General features: G+C 42.3%; 2 protein-coding genes across 2 annotated transcripts in view; both read left to right on the forward strand.

The window, feature by feature from the left end:
* The window catches only part of nav2a (neuron navigator 2a), a 412,350-nt gene that overhangs the window by 263,680 nt on the left and 128,462 nt on the right, over positions 1 to 20,208 (forward strand).
* LOC119504148 (neuron navigator 2-like) lies at positions 14,769 to 19,003 on the forward strand. The gene is made up of 3 exons (XM_037796242.1): positions 14,769 to 14,992; positions 18,649 to 18,758; positions 18,867 to 19,003. The coding sequence occupies exons 1-3, from the start codon at positions 14,781 to 14,783 to the stop codon at positions 18,977 to 18,979; spliced, it is 435 nt and encodes a 144-aa protein (XP_037652170.1). The 5' UTR covers positions 14,769 to 14,780; the 3' UTR covers positions 18,980 to 19,003.

The following is a 20,208-nucleotide window of genomic DNA, read 5'->3' on the forward strand; positions in this document are numbered from 1 at the left end:
CCCAAAATCAGCAGAGAAAATTATTTTTATTGAAGTGAAACTAAATACAAATGATATCCTTTAAGAAAAAACTAAAAACTAAAGTGAAACGATGAGCCTCTTTCAAAAATAATTAAAATAAAATAAATATGAACGTAAATTTGATTTCAGTTTGAGTTTTTCTGTTATAATATATTCACTACTGAAGAAAGGAGACAGCATGAATTTCCGCCAACTCTTGTAACATTGAACCACAGAAAAGGGAACAGATTTTGACCTTCTGGAGATGGTGCTATGCTTCACATCGGACACTAAAGTAAAGAGAAGATTAAAACATTCAACATATGGCCATTCCTACACAGTTCTCCAACCGTGTATTTTGTACGTACATATAGTACTTCTTAGACATTGTACGTAGCCCGAACAAAAACAAACTAAAACTAAACCTTCTGAAAAACTGAAAACTAAACTAAAACTAGAAAACACACTCTGGAAAAGTAACTTAACTAAACTAAACTAAAACCAAATTGAAAAATCAAAACTAAAATAAAATCAAAACTGATTAAAAATTCAAATCCTTCCTAAGTGCATGTGATATTTATGTGTCCATATTCAAATTTTGAAATATTTTTTTTTTAATATATCCATTAAATAGAATATTTCTTCTATACACAGCCACATCCAAATGGGGTTTAGGCAGTAGACTGACTGTCGCTGCCATAATTGAAAGCCAAATGATCTGAGGTTACTCTCGACTAAATAATGTGGTAAAAGCTATTACTGTACAATGGCCAGATAAATAATGGCCAGTCAAAGTGATGGCGTACCGGAAATGAGAGTTTCTATAATGTATACGAGAGCTGAGAGAGAGAGAGAGAAGAGAGAGAGAGAGAGAAGCTGTAATCTGTTTATCAGCATCCGCCTCACGTCCCAGGATGATGGTGATGATAATGGTGATGATGTCGCCGCCTGTGAATTAGCATTTCATTAGCAGTCTGTGTGCCGCGGCCTGGTCAGTATACAGCTCGGCTCACAGACCTCAGCAAAGGCAACAGATTGACTCACAATATGGAATCAAGGTGTCATAAATGTCACCGAGGCCGGTGGTATCCCGTCTAATCCATGTGAGGAAATAAAGGAGCAGGACGTGTAATCTGAGGCTGTTGAGCTCACACCTCTCCTGAGACCGTCCAACCCACTCAGATACGTTCCACGCCACCGTGAGCTCATCTTTCTCCATTAGATTATAGTAGACGTATATAGGGAGGAGGTGTGGGTGGGGGGGGGAAAGCAAACAATAGCTGAGTTACATTTATTAAACCTGTCTATATCTTTTAATCCAAGCCTCAGACTGAAGATGAGCCAGATATACTGTAAGAGTCTAATATACCTGTAGCAACAAAATATAAGAAGGTCGGCAAAGAATCTATTGTCAGTTTAGTCACGGATTTGAGGTCGACTCGTTCTTGTAGCAGAACAAGAGGGCAAGAGGAGAACTCTTCCCTCGGAAATCAATAAAGTAGGTCAAAAGTTTATTGTGAATTTTTGTACATCCAGACTTTCTTGGGCATCGACTGAGGTCACAAGCTGCAAAATCCACAACGTGGAAAACAGCCAGAGTGATGCTTGTGTGGGATGATTAAAACATGCCCATCTTTTTCTGTCAGGCATAGCCTTCAAGTAGATCATAAATATGAAGACCTTTATATGTGTAGCACTGTTCTTAAGGACACAGTTGTGGCATAGTACAGAACAGAAAAAACTATGTCAAATGAGGAGTTTCTTTTATTGCCATTGAATTGAATTCTTCATTAGTAGTTGCCTCTGCCTGAAACATGTGACGTCATAGCAGATGTTAGCATTGTGTTATCCAGGGTTCCTATTATTAAGGAAAAGTAATGAATAGAATAGAAAAGTATGGAATTAGATTTGAGTCAATTTCCAGGTCAGGATAAAGTATGGAAAAAAGAAAAGACAGTATAGAAAAACATGGTCTGTTTCCAGACTATTGCCTCGTGCGTTGCGATTGGCTCAATTCGGCGAGTGTAGACCAGATTTTACGGCGCATGTGTTGTACCCCCAAAGATATGACAGTTGATGACGCGTGACCCAGCCTCCTTTCCACTAGGCCTTGGTCTAACGGCATGTAAAACAGGGATTGAATTGGTAAAAGGTAGGCTCATGAAGTTCGCCTCTTGCTTGATTTGATTGGCTGCCTGGGTCAAGTGTGACATTGACGAGCGGTGCGACTCCACAGCTGGCGCTGGAAAGTTGAGAATATTTGAACTTTTGTCTAAAAGCCGCTACAAAAATGTGAGATGCGGTGCCAGAGAGGAGCGCCGTACCACAGGAAAACAATGGTTTTGCTGGTGACGCGTCCTGTGATCAGTGTAGTAAATGTGCATGAGCCCTGCACCCTCAGTCCTAATGAAGGAATCCCCACTTGCTGACTTTAGAAGCTGTAGGCTGGTTTTGTCCAGCAGAATGTGTTATAGACCTGCATTATTAACCCAATGTGTTCCTTCAGTGTGTGAGATGAAGTCTTTAAATCCAAATATATTCTTTCTTCCTTCCTTCACTTTTTCTCTTTCGTTTGTTTCTCTCTCCCTCCATCAGACTTCCACGGCCCCTCAGCGAGGGGCTGTCTACTGCCGGCGGGTGACATCCTCCAAGAGGATCGGTCAGTGCTGCTGGGAATCAGACGCGCCAGGGCTTCAGTGACAAGACCAAAGCCAACTCAACACCTGAACAAAGGTAGGCCTCATGTCACCCAAACACACACACACACACACAGCACACACACGCACACACACACACACACACACACACATACCACCATCATAAACACTGAGATGGCCTTGACAGATTGTGAGTTGGTATGTGTGAGAGAGAGCTTTTAAAAATGTGAATATTGCAGTGTTTAGGACAAGTTGAAGGTGAATGGTGAAACCCTCTGGATGCTTCTGGTTAGTTCAAAACAAGTTTGTGTGTTTGAGAAAGTATTAAAACCATGCCAGAGAACAACGCACAGCCGTCAGCATGCGATGCTGCTCTGAACAAGTGTGTCCTTTCAAGAGAAAACTCCTCCTTTAAATGTTTCAGGTCAATTCAGTTAACTTGGAACATTTATATTTCACGTCACAAGGAGAGAGCGTTGGCTCTCAGTTTGTATAACAGACATTCAGTGTTGGATGCTGAAGTAAATGAACTCTCTGACTGCAGTGTAAGGAAGGAAAAATCTCAGTTCTGCCTTTGGACTCTGTGTCCGGCTACTGTTCTGAGCACATCGTCACGGTGTAGAAGTGAGGTGACTAGTTGTGATTTATTGGAGTTCAGATGTTATCGTGACCTCCATTCGGCTGCTGTACACAGACTGTATTGGTCACAGGTTGAGGTTACTGTCGGTGTGGACATTTAGGCCACTTATGCTTGTATTTTTTTGAATTTGTTTGAGATTTTGCTCAAAGGTGGCATCCAAACATTTTGAATAAGGCTGGCTGTCAATCAATTCAAATTTTAACGCCGATTAATTGCAAATTTAACCACACTTTTTTTTTTTTTTAGATAAGATATGTCAATGAGAACTGTGAGATCAACAGAGTGAAAACTGATTTTATTAGATGAATCAGATGTTGACAAACTGCATCATTTGCAGCTGAAAAAGGGTAACAAATCACGATCTCATCCCCAAACTCCAGCATATCGCAAAATGGTTTTTTAAAACCGCAAGAAGATCGTATCATGACTTCTGCTGATTCCCACACCTATCTGATAACAACTGCTTCAGTTTAATCTGGTCTAATCTAAAGATTAGGAATTGTTTCCATCCAGATTAGCACGTCTAGGTAAGACAATTGTGGTTTGTATTCATTCAATCAAACATTACAGCAGTGGTTGTTTAACTTTCTTTCTGGTTTCAACTTTGTTTCTGAGAAAAGGTGATGTTCCCGTCAGTTTGGTGTTGAACTACAATACCCATGACGCTCATACCTTTGACTTTTAATAACTGAACCATATATTTTCTAGCACTGTTGTTCATATTTTGTCCTGATGATTTAACCAGGAGAGTTTTCATTCACTCTGACCCAGTTTAACTTGTGCTGCCCAGTGTTTGAGTTCTGCAGAATACAAACTTGTGAGTGTTTGGCAGTATATTTAGTTCGAGCAGTGCTCAACTCAGTGGGCCAAGGCTTTATATAGACTGTTAGTGTTCACAGTCTAAACTCATTATCCTGCATTAGACAGGGAATTCTGACCGCCCAGAGAGAGAATGTGACAGTTATATATACTGTATATATATAGATATATAATATATATGCGCAACTCAACCCGTTCCTCGCAACATGATTGGTCGATGCCTTTATTTGCTGTGTGAAAGCTCAGAAAAATCAACCTTGTTCCGAAAAAAAAAGTATGTTGCTTTTGCCATGTAATATTTACATTCTGTCTTCTGTGTCAAAGTATTCATGAAAAAAACAACTGTTCAAAAAATTTCGGCTGTTTGACAATTCAAATATTTGATTATAATTAATCGCATGATTGTCCATAGTTAATCCCACTTAATAACACATCTTTTATCTGTTCAAAATGTACCTTAAAGGGAGATTTGTCAATTATTTAATCCTCTTATCAACATGGGAGTGGACAAATATGCTGCTTTATGCAAATGTATGTATATATTTATTAATGTAAATCAATGAACAACACAAAACAATGACAGATATTGATCCAGAAACCCTCACAGGTACTGCATTTAGCATAAAACAATATGCTCACATCATAACATGGCAAACTGCAGCCCAACAGGCAACAACAGCTGTCAGTGTGTCAGTGTGCTGACTTGACTATGACTTGCCCCAAACTGCATGTGATTATCATAAAGTGGGCATGTCTGTAAAGGGGAGACTCATGGGTACCCATAGAACCCATTTACATTCACTGATCTAGAGGTCAGAGGTCAAGGGACCCCTTTGAAAATGGACATGACAGTTTTTCCTTGACAAAATGTAGTGGAACTTTGGAACGTTATTTAGCCTCCTTCATGACCAGCTAGTATGACATGGTTGGTACCGATGGATTGACCCTGGTACCTCCTCTGAAAGATCGATTGTGTTAGTGCGTTATTTGTTGTTAACGAGTAATTATCAAGTTAACTTTGACAGCCCTAACTTTAACACGTTCTCTTTGGTGGATTGTGTGTTTGCTGAATACAGGAGATGCTTAGACAGATTCAGAAAAGATGGTGATTCTAATTTTATCGGTACATTTGATCGGTTATTAGAGCTGAGCTGTTATTTTCTTTGTTTTTGAAGGGTTCTGCTGATACAGACACAAGCTCAGAGCGGGACTGTGCAGCTGTTGAGCGGTTCATCACCTGCTTTAATCTTCTTTCAACTTGGTGTTGACTCCGTCCTTCTGGTTATCACTGCATTTTATTGTTTGACTGTTTGCTCCACTAGCAGCAAAGTTAGAACTGCCTGCTCCCACTGATCCCAAACCTAATGGTGTCCTTAAAGCAGAGCGCTGCACACACACACATACACGGCCCCATGGTCGCACATCGACGCAACTCACGGCTTGTATTAAAACACTGTCATTCATAAAGTATCGGTACTAATAAAATAGGGTATCGTAGCGTTTTAACGGCAGGGTAGCGCGATACCTTTCTAATATCGGTAAACTGTGCAACACTACCAGTGAGTCAGCAAGGTTTCCACAAAAAGGACCAAAGCTCATCTAGAAATCCGATCAACTTAGTTAAAAGACAGTTCACATTAAATAAGTGAATGTACCATCCTGGCATACAGTTGTTAGTGACAGCAGACCATATGATTGGCAGCAGGAAGAATCACTTGTTACCTCCTCCTTTATTGCCTTGTTGTTGACATGCTGCCAAGCCCCTCCCCCCGCCATACCACCACACTCCTCCTCCTCCTCCTCCTCCTGCACTCTCTGGATGTCTGGCCATGGTTTGGGACTCTTCCCTCCTCTCCTGTCCATCTCCTCCTGTCCTTTCCTTCTTTCTCTGATCCTCCTGGACGTCTGCAGCACCTATGAGGTTTGTCAGCTTGCACTTGCAGATCTCTTCGAGCTAGGACTGCAGGTTGTAGTTTCAGATGTAGCACTTGAGGTTTGCATTGCAACTTTGAAAGTATGGTAGCAGGTTTTACTGCTTTCTTATTGTTGCAGCTAGAAATGTGTGGATGCAGAGAGCAGTATATATTTTTTTATTTCTGAAAGAGGACGTTTATTAGTTTCCTTGAACGTTTCTGTGAATAATTAGATGAAGTAATGAAGTTGTAGGGATATTGGTCAAATCATTAATGAAATTCTTGCTACTTTGGATCAAAACTGACACTGATTTAGAATTTTCCTTTTGCTCCCACGGTGTCATTAAAAAGCTGATGGTGTCTGTCTGATATTCAGTTTAGTTTTTGCCTCAAAAGTATGCTCATGTGCTACTCATTGTCTTCTATGTACATGCTTGTTGTGAGATGGTGTTGCTGCAGGTTCAGATGGTCAGAGAGGCACCTGCAGCTTCTACTGTGAGGCCAGATGTGCTCTGTGTCAATGGCTCTGACACCAGAATGGAGTCCCGTTACTGCACGGCCGTACAGTACGTACACAGACCTGAATCTTCTCTCCTGCTCCGCGTTAACACAAGGTGACAGCGTCTGGGTGTCCACCGAGTGACACAGAGCAGAGAGACCCAGAGAGCACCTGTGGTTGTGTGTGTGTGTGTGTGCACGCTTCTGTAGAGTGTGTGTGTGTGTGTGTGTGTGTGTGTGTGTGTGTGTGTGTGTGTGTGTGTGTGTGTGTGTGTGTGCGTGTGTGCGTGAGTGTGTGAGTGTGTGTGTGTGAGTGGTTCCCTCGCTGAATGAATAGCCTTCTGATGAGCTGTAGCGTCACTGTTTGAGTGTATTCATGTGGAGGAAAAAAAGCCGGCTGTCCCTCTCACTTTTTGGAGCACAATGACTGAGGGGGGGGAGCGAGAGAGTTCAGGCTTCTGAAATCAGAAGGTGATGAGTAAGCAAACACCTGCATCCTCCAATTTTATACCACTCTGATATAATCTGTGTAGATTAGGACTGCAACAAATTATAATTTTCATTTTATTCATTGATTAACTGTTTGCTCTATAAAATGTCAGGTTTGGAAATTCCTGAAACAATTAGTCGCTGAATCAATAAATTGATGTACAGAAAATTACTTGACAGCAGTTTTGTTAATTTATCAAGAATAATGCCAAATATTTGCTGGTCTCCAATGTTAGGATTTGATGCTTTTCTCTGTGTTTAATCATTATGAATAAAACACCTTTTTTATTTTTTTTGGATTGTTGGTTGGAGAAAAACAAGAAATTTGAAAAATCATCTTGGGCTCTGGGAACTTGTGACAGGCATTTCCCACTGTTTTCTGATTTCATAATCGATTAATAGAAAAAAAAATTGATCAATACATTTCTTGATAATAAAAGTAATCAGTAGTTGCAGCCCAAGAAATTGCAACTTACCGTGCAACGAATGCAATCTTTTGGGGGTCAAGTGATACACTCAGCACCCTGGCTCGCTGATTATGTTTCTTGATTCCAACTTAAAATTCTTCTTCTTCTGTAATTTGATCCACTGTGTCTGTCATCACAAAGGCTGCAGGGTGACTTAAAGTATTTATATGATAACATATATTTGTAAAAAGAAATCCCGGCTGCAACTAGCGATTATTTTCATTGTTGATTGTTCTTTTTATTTTCTCATTTATTTGATTAATTGTTTGGTTTATAAAATGTCAGAAAATGGTGAAAAATGTTGATCAGTGTTTCAAATGTCTTGTTTTGTCCACAACTCAAAGATATTCAGTTTACTGTCATAGAGGAGGAAAGAAAACAGAAAATATTCACGTTTAAGAAGCTAATAGATTCGTTGTTGCAGCTCTAGTGTAGATTTTACAAATGAAAGGTCTATGAAGGTGTCAGTAAATGAAATGGAGCCGACCAATGAGGGAGAGACTGTTCTCACAATGCTCTCTCTGTGAGAAATCTTCTTGGGTTTGAAATCCAAAACATGCTTTTAGTCTTGCCATATGAGAGTGACTTGTATGAAAGTAGGGCATCTTCAAGCAAGCAATTTGGTCGCTGACTGACTGAGGAGGTTTAGCTTAATGTCTTGTGACCATGAGAGGGGTTGTGGTGTCTAAACAGTGTCAGCCGACGCTACCTCTGATGCATTTACTGCTTGTCTTTTTGTGTGCAAGCGGTCACACTGCAGTGTATTCGCTCTGGTCACCGGTCCTGCCGGTTAAAGCGTTTGAAGTTGCTGAGCAGAACAAACATCCCTTGACATGCATGCACAGACATGTACACACAGAGAGAAGTGTTGACACTTGTGTGGAATTACATGGTTTTCCTCGGCTGTAGACGGGCATTAACACAAAGGAGCGCACGCACATGCACATGAGTGTGACGATCCATGAAAAGAGCGTTAGGTCCACTTCGGCTGATTTCCCCTAAATGCCTTGATGTTATCAGGAGGCTCTGAGAGGAGCAGGCAGAGCCTGAGACAGTGTCAGAGAGGGTGAGACAGGCTATGTGGTGGTCTGTGATCCATTTCCCTTTGGGCACTCCACTACTGTCATTCTCTGCTCTCCATTTGATTCTCTAATGACTGCTATAATTAAGCAGTTAAGTTATAAACACTGAAATTCTTTCAACATGTTTCCTCAAGCAGACCAGCACAGGGAAAGAGGGGCAATGTGCAGTTTGAATCCAGGATTTTGGCCCAAGGCTGCACAGGATGGGTCATTAGGTCAGTGAGCCATTCTCTGGGCATGTTAAGACTCTTCTGAGTTTAGTTTGGAAGGAAAAGTGCTTCCTCGAGTGCATTTTGTGCTGATAATTAAAAGCTGGTTTCTCAAAGTGCATCTAGTAAAAAAAGCCATGGTGACAATTTGTGGTCAGAATATTTACTAGAGATGTCTTCTACCAGGTGTGTTATCCATTTGATCGTGGTTGTCGTAAATTTTGAAGCTGTGATTTTTAATCTTAAAATGTGAACTTTTCCCAGCTTGAGCCTAAAAAGAAGACTCAGGCAGCACTTTTTTTTCCTAAATTAAATCTATCCCGTCTTCTGGCCACTTCATTACATGTAAATATAGAAGGTTCTGTTTTAAGGGGGACATATCATGAGCAAAAGACTTGGCCCAAACCGAGTACATGTCTGGACCGTGTTGGTCAGTGAATTTGTGGCTAAATTGTTACACATATAGTCAGTGGTCATGTCTATAATGTTAAATCCAGGTCCGGCGAGGACACTAGTGGACGCTGCTCCACTCAACTGGCCGTTAGAGCGGTGACGTATCTGTCATCGTTGAATGCACCTGATTGGTTCCTGGTTCTCTGCTCGCCATTTCAAACAGGAGACAACATGGCGGCCTGCTCGTAAACTTTCTGTTATTCCGTCTAAACAATCCACCAAAATCTACTTCTGGAAACATTTGAATCGAGAAATAGGCTATGCCTAACAATGCCAGAACTAGATCACCTAGTTTCACAGCTTGGTCCAAGGAAGCGTTGCACTGGACGGGCTCATTTGCATAAAGGACTGTTCCCGCCTTTTCATTTTGAAAGAGCAACGACCAATGAGGAAACTCCAACACTCAGCCGACCAATAGTGTAACTTCGTCAGTCAGTCAGACACTCAGTCAGACACTCAGTCAGTCAGTCAGTCACTCAATCAGTCAGTCAGACAGTCAGTCAGACAGACACTCACTCACTCAGTCAGACACTCAGGCAGTCAGTCAGACAGTCAGACAGTCAGTCAGACAGTCAGTCAGTCAGACACTCAGACAGTCAGTCAGACAGTCAGTCAGACAGACAGACACTCACTCAGTCAGACACTCAGACAGTCAGTCAGACAGTCAGTCAGTCAGTCAGTCAGACACTCAGTCAGACAGTCAGTCAGACACTCAGACAGTCAGTCAGACAGTCAGTCAGTCAGTCTGACAGTCAGTCAGACAGTCAGTCAGACACTCAGTCAGTCAGTCCGTCACTCAGTCAGTCACCCAGTCAGTCACTCAGTCAGTCACTCAGTCAGTCAGTCAGTCAGTCAGTCAGTCAGTCAGTCAGTCAGTCAGACAGTCAGACAGACAGTCAGTCAGTCAGTCAGTCAGTCAGTCAGTCAGTCAGTCAGACAGACAGACAGACACTCAGTCAGTCAGTCAGTCAGTCAGTCAGTCAGTCAGTCAGACAGACAGTCAGTCAGACAGTCAGTCAGACAGACAGACAGACACTCAGTCAGTCAGTCAGTCAGTCAGACAGACAGACAGTCAGTCAGACAGCCAGTCAGTCAGTCAGTCAGTCAGTCAGTCAGTCAGACAGCCAGTCAGACAGTCAGTCAGTCAGTCAGTCAGTGACAGTGTAGGGATGGCCCAAAAGTCCAGCCAAAAGCTCACTTTTTCAGTGCTTGTGCACATACATGTTACATGTGTATATCGTCCCATCACTAGATGTGGCTCTCCTTCCTACTGTATGTCAAATGCAGGCTCATTAGAATATACCGCCCACAGCTTGAGATCTACCTTTGCAAAGGTGCAGCATATTTTTCTCTCCAGCCAATCAGAGCAGACTGGGCTTTTTCAGGAGGGGCGTTTCAGACAGAGGGTGAATACAGGTATATTCAGACAGAGGGTGAATACAGGTTATTCAGACAGAGGGTGAATACAGGTATATTCAGACAGAGGGTGAATACAGGTATATTCAGACAGAGGGTGAATACAGGTATATTCAGACAGAGGGTGAATACAGGTATATTCAACAGACAGAGGGTGAATACAGGTATATTCAGACAGAGGGTGAATACAGGTATATTCAGACAGACAGGATGAGAAAAAGAATGTGTTTTTAAACATTAAAGCATATAATTATGTTTTCTTAGAAACCCAAAATACAAGTATGAACCTGAAAATGAGCATGAACACACATGAATCTGACTTCTTTTATTGGCGAAGTGTTGAACCTTGTCTGGAAACCTTGGTTGGGTTTATGATGCAACAATGTCCAAGTCCATCACTCTAGTGTCACTTCTGACCCAACACGTTGAAGATTGACCACTTTCCTTCACCCTTAGCAACCCAACTAGAGCATGTCAGTCCCGGTCAGCAGGTCCAGCCATGACAAGGACCAGCTGTCCCCAGTGTCCAGGGCCTCTCCATGTCCTGCCTTTCTTCTTCTGTTCCTTTCTGGCCCAAAATGTCCGAGCTGACCCCATTCACGGACGGCACAGACCGTCCTGCTGGCCCACATCAAAGCTTCAGTCATCCAAAACCTGCACTGCCGGTCCCCTTATTCTCTCTGCTGCTATATAATCACAGCAGGTCCCCCTCTCATTCAGCCGCCTCCAATAGGACGCCATCTATTAGCAACCTGACCCACTTTCCCGATTGCTAACTGCTAGCACGGCTAATTGGGCTCTAATCACTTCCTAATGGATGTATTGTTCCAGGCTGCTCTCACTAAATGCTAAACAGGGGGAGAAAGGAGAGGCGGTGAGCGAGTGCCTATTTCTGATTAGGACATGAAAGGTGCTGTAAAAATGAAATAAAGTGGAGAGCCAGATGAGGAAGGGGTAAACAAGCGGGTTGAGCGTTTAATATTCTGCCTAAATGGTGACTTAATGAGACCACATGAATAACATATGAATATGGAATTAATGCAGCTGGCCTGAATTAAAGGAAACTTCACTCATAACCAAATGAGCACTGTGCGTTATATCAGTGGTTCCCAATCCTTTTCTATCATTGCTTAAACTGACAACCTGATTAATTGTCACATTTTATGGATATTTCATACTATATTCAATGCATAACAATAACAGTACAGAACAACTGATCAGTTGTACAATTAACCCAAATAGTGAATGCAATAAAAGCAAGAAATTTGTGTAAAATCAGTGATTTGGATGAATTTTGAGCAGATTATTTCCTGTGAAAATTGCATCAGAGATGAGTTTTCCTGTTAGATTTAGGAATTATTTGTCTGTATAATGTATTATTTATTTTTAACAATCATACATTCTTAATAGGCTTCTTTTTTGACAAATTCAGTGTCTTCTTCTCCCTGATGTTTTTCTATATTAAAAAAATGTGGCCTCACGACCTCCTGTGAAGCTTTAGTGACCCCTAATAGGGGTCGGGAACCCCGGGTTGGGAACCAGTGAGTTATAGGATCATTTCATGTGTGCACCATCGGAAATATCACTGAGAATGATTCTATATGCACCATATTTAGTCATTTTCATATATGGTTGAGCACCAAAAGTCTTGTTTTCTCTAAAAAAAAGTAGAAAAACTATACAATGGAGTGAGATCATTTACTTTTTTCGAATCCAAATCAACTTTCACATTACATTTATTTAGCTGTCACTTTTATCCAAAGCAACTTACATTAAGTGCATTCAACTTGATTCGAGAATTGTCTAAAATCAGGTCAAATTTGTCTTTATGCTAATGCAACAACCTGCCCAATTCTATGTTTTTTTCAAAATACTGATTTGTATTGGACAAAGGTTGAAGGGATGGTTCAGGTGTTTCTCAGTGGGGTTGTATGAGGTACTTCTCCATAGTCAGTGTATTATCTACAGTAGATGACGGTCGCTACACCCCCAGTTTAGAGAAGCAGTCAGGAGTACCTGAGGCCCCTAAAAGAAATCAATATCAGTTTAAGTGTACACTATATTTAGAATATTTTTGTCCATACAGTCCATGTTTGCAACAGGGAACTGAAGTCGTTATATATGATCTCGCCAAATCAACCAGACTCCAAAATACAGTCATTTGACCTCACAGAACACGGGAGCTGCTGGTCCACTGCTGCCTCCATCGGTCAGTTTGTTTGTGTTATTGTGTGACTTTGGTGTTTTAAAAGGTTAGTTCGGATTCACCACAGGGCGTGCTTGTGTGTGTGTGTGTGGGTATGTTGGGTATGTTGCAATGGAAGGAACTGTTATGATTAATTCCTCCCAGTATTCCCTGCAGAGGCCCTCTCTCTCACTGGCCGTTGGTATTTGAATATTCAAATGTTACTGGTCTGAACTCTGTGCTGCTGGCAGCACCCCTCTGCTTACTCACCAACAACCTCAGCAGCTCTCAGGATACTCTAGTTCTCACAGTGAGAGCAGTGACTTCACTCCAGGGATTTCAGCTCTTCTCTCACTCCTTCACCTCTTGGTAAGTTTGCTTGTTGAGAGTCTGCTGAGTCACTTGTTGCACATTTATCCAGACAATTTCTTCTGGCTGATAAATGTAGCAGTGGTTTACAGGAGCATGTTTAAACTGCACTTCTGTTCATGTCCAGTTAAACTGTATTTTTATACCGTTTATGAATCTAATTTATAAGGCACTGAGTCCATGTAACCAGACAGTGTTTCTTTGTGAAGCATAGGGACACTGACCAAAAGCAGTCCATATAAGTCCGAACCTTATAAGTGCAGCAGCACTGCTTCTCGACTTGGCCTGCTTGGCACGACTTTAAAGCACTTGAGCCTGCTCCTCATTGTTTTTATAAACAGTTTATGATGGGCTCCTCTCATTGCCAGTGTTAAGGGGTTTTTAACAGTTTTGGTGGCTCGCCCGAAGGAAAGTAATGGCACGTTTGGCTGTATCAACTCAGGCCACCTCCAGGCCCTTATAAGGCCACTTTGTGTGGGGTCAAAGAAGACTCTGCATCTGGTTTCTCATCTCTCCCCCAGATCCTCCCTCTGCTCCACTTTTCCTCTTCAACTGTATCTCATTGTTTAATCAAATGTCTCTTTGCTGGTGCAGATTCCTCAGAGGGCATGACCTCACAGCCTTCGGTGATGACGGAGCATGCTCCGCCATCTGCAGTGACCGTCAGCTCCTCCACCAGCATCCCCGCTGCTACCTCCGCTCATATTCCTCCCCCGTCTTCGTCCTCCTCCCCTTCCACGGCCATTCCTCAGCCCAACTGCAACAGCAAGCCCTGGAAGAGCAAGTCGATGAGCTCCAAGCACATTTCCCCCTCTCCTTCCTCCACCAGCACGTCTGCCATGCAGTCCGTCAAGCAGGAGAAAGACGCCTCCTGTAAGGCTGAAGCTCCTCCTAAGGTTGCCGCTCAAAAGTCAATGTTGGAGAAGCTTAAGCTCTTCAACAGTAAAGGAAGCTCCAAATCTTCCAGCTCCTCTAATGGAGTAGGGGCACAGACTGACAACGCTGCCCCAGCCAGGCAGCTTGGAGCGGTGCAGGTGGAGAGAGCTGAGACCGGCTCTAACACCGAGCCCCTGGAGGAAGATGATGGCAACGTCCGGCCGAGAATGAACGGGACCAGCAACGGGGCCTATGGAGCAGCTCCCTCAGCAGGTACCACTGTCTCCACAACAGCCAGCAGCCCCAAAATCGCCCTGAGGGGCATCGCCCAGCGCACTTTCAGCAGAGCTTTGACTGCAAAGAAGGGCTCTGTGAAAAGCACAGAGAAGGACAAGGAAGGGGGAAGGAGAAAGGGAAGGAGGTGGGGAAACGCATCTCGTTCCCCGACAGGACAGAGCTCAGGGGGACGAGCTTAAGGAGGAAGTAGAACCTGTTGCTGTAGACACGGACAGCTCAAACAAAAGGACCTCTAAAATCACCAGCTTCATTCCCAAGGGGGGTAAAGTGGCCAAAAAAGAGAGTTCCACCCCTGCACACAGCGGAATACCAAAGCCAGGAGGCAAAGCCCCGGGAGTCGGGGGGAAAGCTTCCTCAGTGAAGGAGGCGGGGGAAAGGCCTCGGAGCATGCGGTTAGGAGGGGTCTCGCCATGCACCGCGGGCCCCTGGACAGAGACAGGGACAGCAGACACTCCAGCTCTACCTCCAGCCTGGCCTCCACAGAGGGAAAGACCAGCGCCTCCCCTGTGGCAGGAGGCTCTACACAGAGCACAGCCAGCAACACCATCAGCGTGCAGCTACCTCAGACTCAACAGCACCACAGCCACCCCAACACAGCCACCGTCGCACCCTTTATGTACAGGTGAGATCACACACTGGGGCTGTAAACATCAAAACAAATTTACATATTTATATTCATATTTGTATTATCTCCATCACATGAAATATGTGTGACAATCAAAGTTACATTTAGGAAAGAACGTATTTGAATAAGAATGTAACACTCAAAATATCAGATACTCTGCTGCATCAAGACTGTGGGTAGATAGACACTTCACTACATCTTGGATGAATCTGGAAGATTAGATCACATATAAAAAGGCAAATAAAATTAAGTACAATTAAGTACTTTATTGATCCCCAGGGGGAAATTAAGACGTGACAGTCTATCTTATATATAAGCATAAAGAAATATGAGAAAAATAGAAATAAAGGAGTATGTAAAATGTAATTGATGTACATAATGCTACAATATATAACACAATATATGTAGAGTAATATAAATAAATAAGAAATATGTACAAACATGTGCATCAAACACAGAATATATAACAACAGTGTAAATAATTAAATAAACAATACAAATCTATTAAGTGTGTTAAATATAAATACAAGAATAGTATAAATTAGAATAAATAAGAATATTTCTTAAAATGCACAGTATAAATGTAGTATTAATGCCAGAGTATTGCATAGTTGAATTATTGCACAAATGATTGTGCAGTTCAGAGAGTAAGTGGTTCCCTGAAGGAACGAGGTCAGACTCTTTATGAAGTGGCTGATCATGAAACTCCACTGATTTTGTTCTATTTACAGGTTTTGGGTAGTACTACTGCATAAATGAAAAATGTTGCATAAAGCCTTTTGTGGCATCAGAAAGGTTGGTTGGGGCTGAAGGCTACAAGTTTGAAAATGAACAAATGTGTGGGGGTGTGGAGTTAGAAAGAAGTGAGCTCACCAGACCTCTGTAGCCCGCTGCTCATCTCTGCAGGCTAGCGGCTCCATGCTGCATTAGCTACTACTAGCATAACACACCTGAATCTCTGACGCAACTGTTAGCGGCCTAGTTGCATTATGGGTAATTTAGGTACCAGGTTTTCACAAGGAAGAAGAATGTGTTGAATAGAAAAGACGATATCTCTGGTTCTGTTGCATCAATTCTGATTTTGATTCTGATTTTGAAACGGTCCATCGTGAGTCCGACAGTGTTTATAACAGTGCAATGCTAAATCGGTGAAGCACTCTGTTAAATGGACTGTGTATAGGATTTGGCGGAATCTAGCGGTGTGGTTTCAGATTGCAACCAACTGAGTACCCCTCCGCTAACTCCTCCCTTTCCAAGACTGTGGTAACGTGAGCCGCCGAGTGCAAAACCGTGTTAACGCCGTTGGTCTTTGCTCAGAGGCCATCCTTACCCAACCCAGTCGGCAGAAAAAATGTTTGCATTGGACATTTCTGCAAACCACGTGATACGTGGAATGTCGACGTTTCTGAATCAAAGTACGCTTCATAAATACGTTTCATATCAGCCTCATATTACACTTACAGAAACACACAATGCCACGTGGTTAACGTTGTGAAATGATTGGTTAGGTTTAGGCAACAAAACGACTTCGTTAAGGTTAGAAAAAACATCATGGTTTGTGTTCAAATAATAACGTAACAAGATAACAACGTAACGTACCTACAACCGTAACAACGCAACAAAACCACTATAAATAGGTTTAGGAAACAACTACATAGTTGGGTTTAAAACTACTGGGTTTGTATGCTGACACTGAATGTTGTGAACACGGAACAGCGGTCTCCTGGATGAAGCCTTGTGTTTGTTGGACCCATCCATCTCCCCTCCCGCCTGCCCGGTGTGTCTCTATTCACTATTTAAACTAGGTCACATGCTCTGACTGAGTGCAAAAACGTCACCATTCAAAGTATCCCTGGTTTGCAGAAATGTCCAATGCCAACATTTTTTGGCGACTGGGCTGCCATACCATAATAGAACTACTTTAGGAGCAATGGAAGTCAGACTGCAGCTGGCGGTACCACGGTTTTACACTCTGTGGCTCACGTTACCGCAGTTTCACAAGCGTGTCGGAGAACTACGGTGGCCTTCAGGTAACATAAAAACGTGACAGTCTCTCTCTAGAGCCAGAGTTTGGTTTGTCCGTTCTGGGCTACGGTAGAAACATGGAGGAGCAACATGGAGGACTCTGTGAAGAGGACCCGCTCCCTATGTAGACATGAAGGGCTCATTCTAAGATAACGAAAACATAATGATCCTTAGTTTCAGGTGATTATACACTAATGAAAACGTAGTTATGAATATTATATTCCATTTCTGCTAAATCCTCCAAAATGCTGCACACTGTACCTTTAAGAATTAATGAGGCCTCATTGATAATCTTCCTGCTATAAATATCTTGAAGCTGGGCTTACTGGACACAGTGAGTCAGATCAGGCTTCATAAAACACTGATAACACAAAGTCATTAAACCACTGCACATTGCACATCCTCCTCCGACTAAAAGTCAAACACACACTGCAGATTTCCAGGAGTGGTGAGGTTGAATTCTTCAGTGACGACTACTTGAAGTCAGCAGATATTTACTGGAGTGTATTTGTTCAGTCGTTTACCTGATAACAGTTGTGGGTAAGCTGTTCTTGACTAGCTAAGCTTTTAAATAAACTACAAACTGGTGCATGTAACCGTGGTAGAGAGTGTCTAGGGTTAAGTTTGTGAGAACTTTCTTTAAGTCATCATATACCTGACATTTGATTTCTCTGACAGCATCTCAAAGTCTCAAAATGGGAATCCAGCCATCTGTGAACTGTTAACCAGGAATGTCACATCTGTGTTTGTTCATGTGTGTGTATGCAGAGTGTATTGTCTGCATGTGTGTACAAATATGTGTGGATGTTGTGTGCCTCTGACCTCTGTCCTGGTCCCAGTGTGATAAGGAAGGAGGTCCCTCTCGTTCTCTGTGAGTCCTTTAAACAGCCCTCTCATTAGCCTCCTGACACTTCCTGCTCTGCTGCCCTCTCGCCCTCTGTACATCCTGACTCAGAGCTAACCAGTCCACCTCTCCTCAACACCCCCATCATCAGTACTCATGAACTTTCTTTCTTTTGCTGTATACCTGTCAGCCACAATTACCTGCAGGATTATATCGCCTCCATTTGTCAGAAAGTATGTTTGACAGTAAATGAAAGATATAAGAAACGTTCCCCCTCACCTGTCAAGAACTGTTGAACTAAAATGAAAGGGCCCTGCCAGAAATAATAGATATTAGCCATAAAATGTGTTAATAACCTCAAGTTTCAACCAATATTTGGTCAGTACAGAAAAGTTTCCATGCTGTGTAAGAGGCAGTCAGAGGTTTGGACTGGCTCACACTCAGAGAGAGAGCACAGTAGTCAACAGGGACAAAGTCTGAGACCGAAGGCTGGATATAACCGAGGCATTCAAAAGTCATCGTCGGAAAAAGCAGCAGCCAGTGCAGCAGGGTGAACTGTATTGATTTATCCTTCAAAGACAACCTTTTTGCTGGCATTCGGGGCTTAGCAGGCGTTCGTTTTGGACTCCGGTCACAAGACTTGAAACACAGCAGATTTCATTCTTAATCAGGTTTATCCCTCTTTCGTGACAATTTGCTGAATATTAGGTTGCCACTAAATGCACAATAATTCTGATTCGATAATACCCCCCCTTTGATCCCTCGAACTATTTGTTTTCCCCAGATCCCAAACAGACGACGAGGAAACAGAGGACACTGAAACGGGCTCAGGAGGAAGAGGTGGAGACGTTTCCTCCACCAAGACCAGCCAGCTCTCCATCGAGGACCTTTCAGGTGGGTGATCACTTATTGTATAGAGTCTCTGTTCGGCTCATTGTGCTGCTGAATGTTTCTGAGCTCGTTGTGGGAATGCTGATTCATTTCTTTTTTTGTCTCACTCAGGTGAAGACCCGGAAACGAGGCGGTTGCGTACCGTCAAAAACATAGCAGACCTGCGGCAAAACCTGGAGGAGACCATGTCCAGCCTGAGAGGAACTCAGGTCACACACAGGTAAACCATCACACAGGTTTATTCCCCCCCGCTGGTTTGAACTGCCAGTGACCCCACCTACGCTGCTTAGGAGGAGGGTTTGGGGTGAATAATAATTGAACAAGTTTGTTGTTGAACTCTTTTATTTCTTCTACAATTTGCAGTAACATATTGTGATTTTGTTTTTGTACATTTCTATCCCAAATTCTTTACTGCAAATTTGTAGAAAAACTATGGAAGAGTATTAGGGCCATGCATAAGAAAAAATTAGATGGAGAACTGTTGAGAATAAAGTCAAAATTTTAGTATTTAAGTATAAAAATCTTTTCCTCCTCGGACTATTTTGTCTTATGTCTGGCAGTAATACTGAAAGCTCGGCCTTATTCTTGACATTTCAACATAATTCTCAACATTTGACTGCAAAAACAAAACAACAGTGCCTGAAATTTACTTTTTGACTCACCGGCCAAGGTGACTGGAAAATGAAAGCATATTTTTTACCAGCCAAAATAATAAATTGCCTTTTTGTGTCACATATACATTTGTTTCAGTACATTTCATTGAAATAATAAGGTATTATGTTGAATAAAAACTTAGAGAGGAGGCCAAAGTCAAATTTGAAGCAAGATCATTTCAATATGTTGATCAATTCAAGCCTGAATACTAGGCTTGGGTGGTATCGATTTTCCATACCTTCATATCTTCCTCACATTTCACGGGGTATAGGCTACTCGGAGGAGTGCTTGTCACTAAAATGAGAATAGCTGGTCCACCTTAAAGGTCAGTCCACCTTAAGTGAGCCTGGTCCGTTGTTGCTGCTGACTTCTGGCCTTCCGACTATTACTCACTAAACGGAAAATCGCATTTTGCGCTTAGCGGGTGTTCATTTTGGACCCTACAAAAAAACAAAAAACTAACTTCCTATTCTGATTTATTTCTTCTTTTGCCCAACATTAACACTGAAAGTTAATCTTTTTCTCATCATCTGGCCCTAATACTCTTCCGTACATGTGCAGTAGGTGACAGTAGAATGATGCTGGACATTTTACTAAGAATATCATCAGCACAAGTCATATTGTTAACTTCATATTGCATGTTTCTACTATAAAAACACACACTAAATGGAATATTATGGGTCATTTATCAAAGAAATTAAAGTAAGAAAGTATTTTTAAGTGATTTTCTGTTCACTTTGTCAGTTCAACACAGCTCATAGAGAAGTTTATGTTGCTGTGGAAAACAAAAGCTCTACTA

This window comes from Sebastes umbrosus, chromosome 2, assembly GCF_015220745.1.
Source record: "Sebastes umbrosus isolate fSebUmb1 chromosome 2, fSebUmb1.pri, whole genome shotgun sequence".
Taxonomy (NCBI): Eukaryota; Metazoa; Chordata; class Actinopteri; order Perciformes; family Sebastidae; genus Sebastes; species Sebastes umbrosus.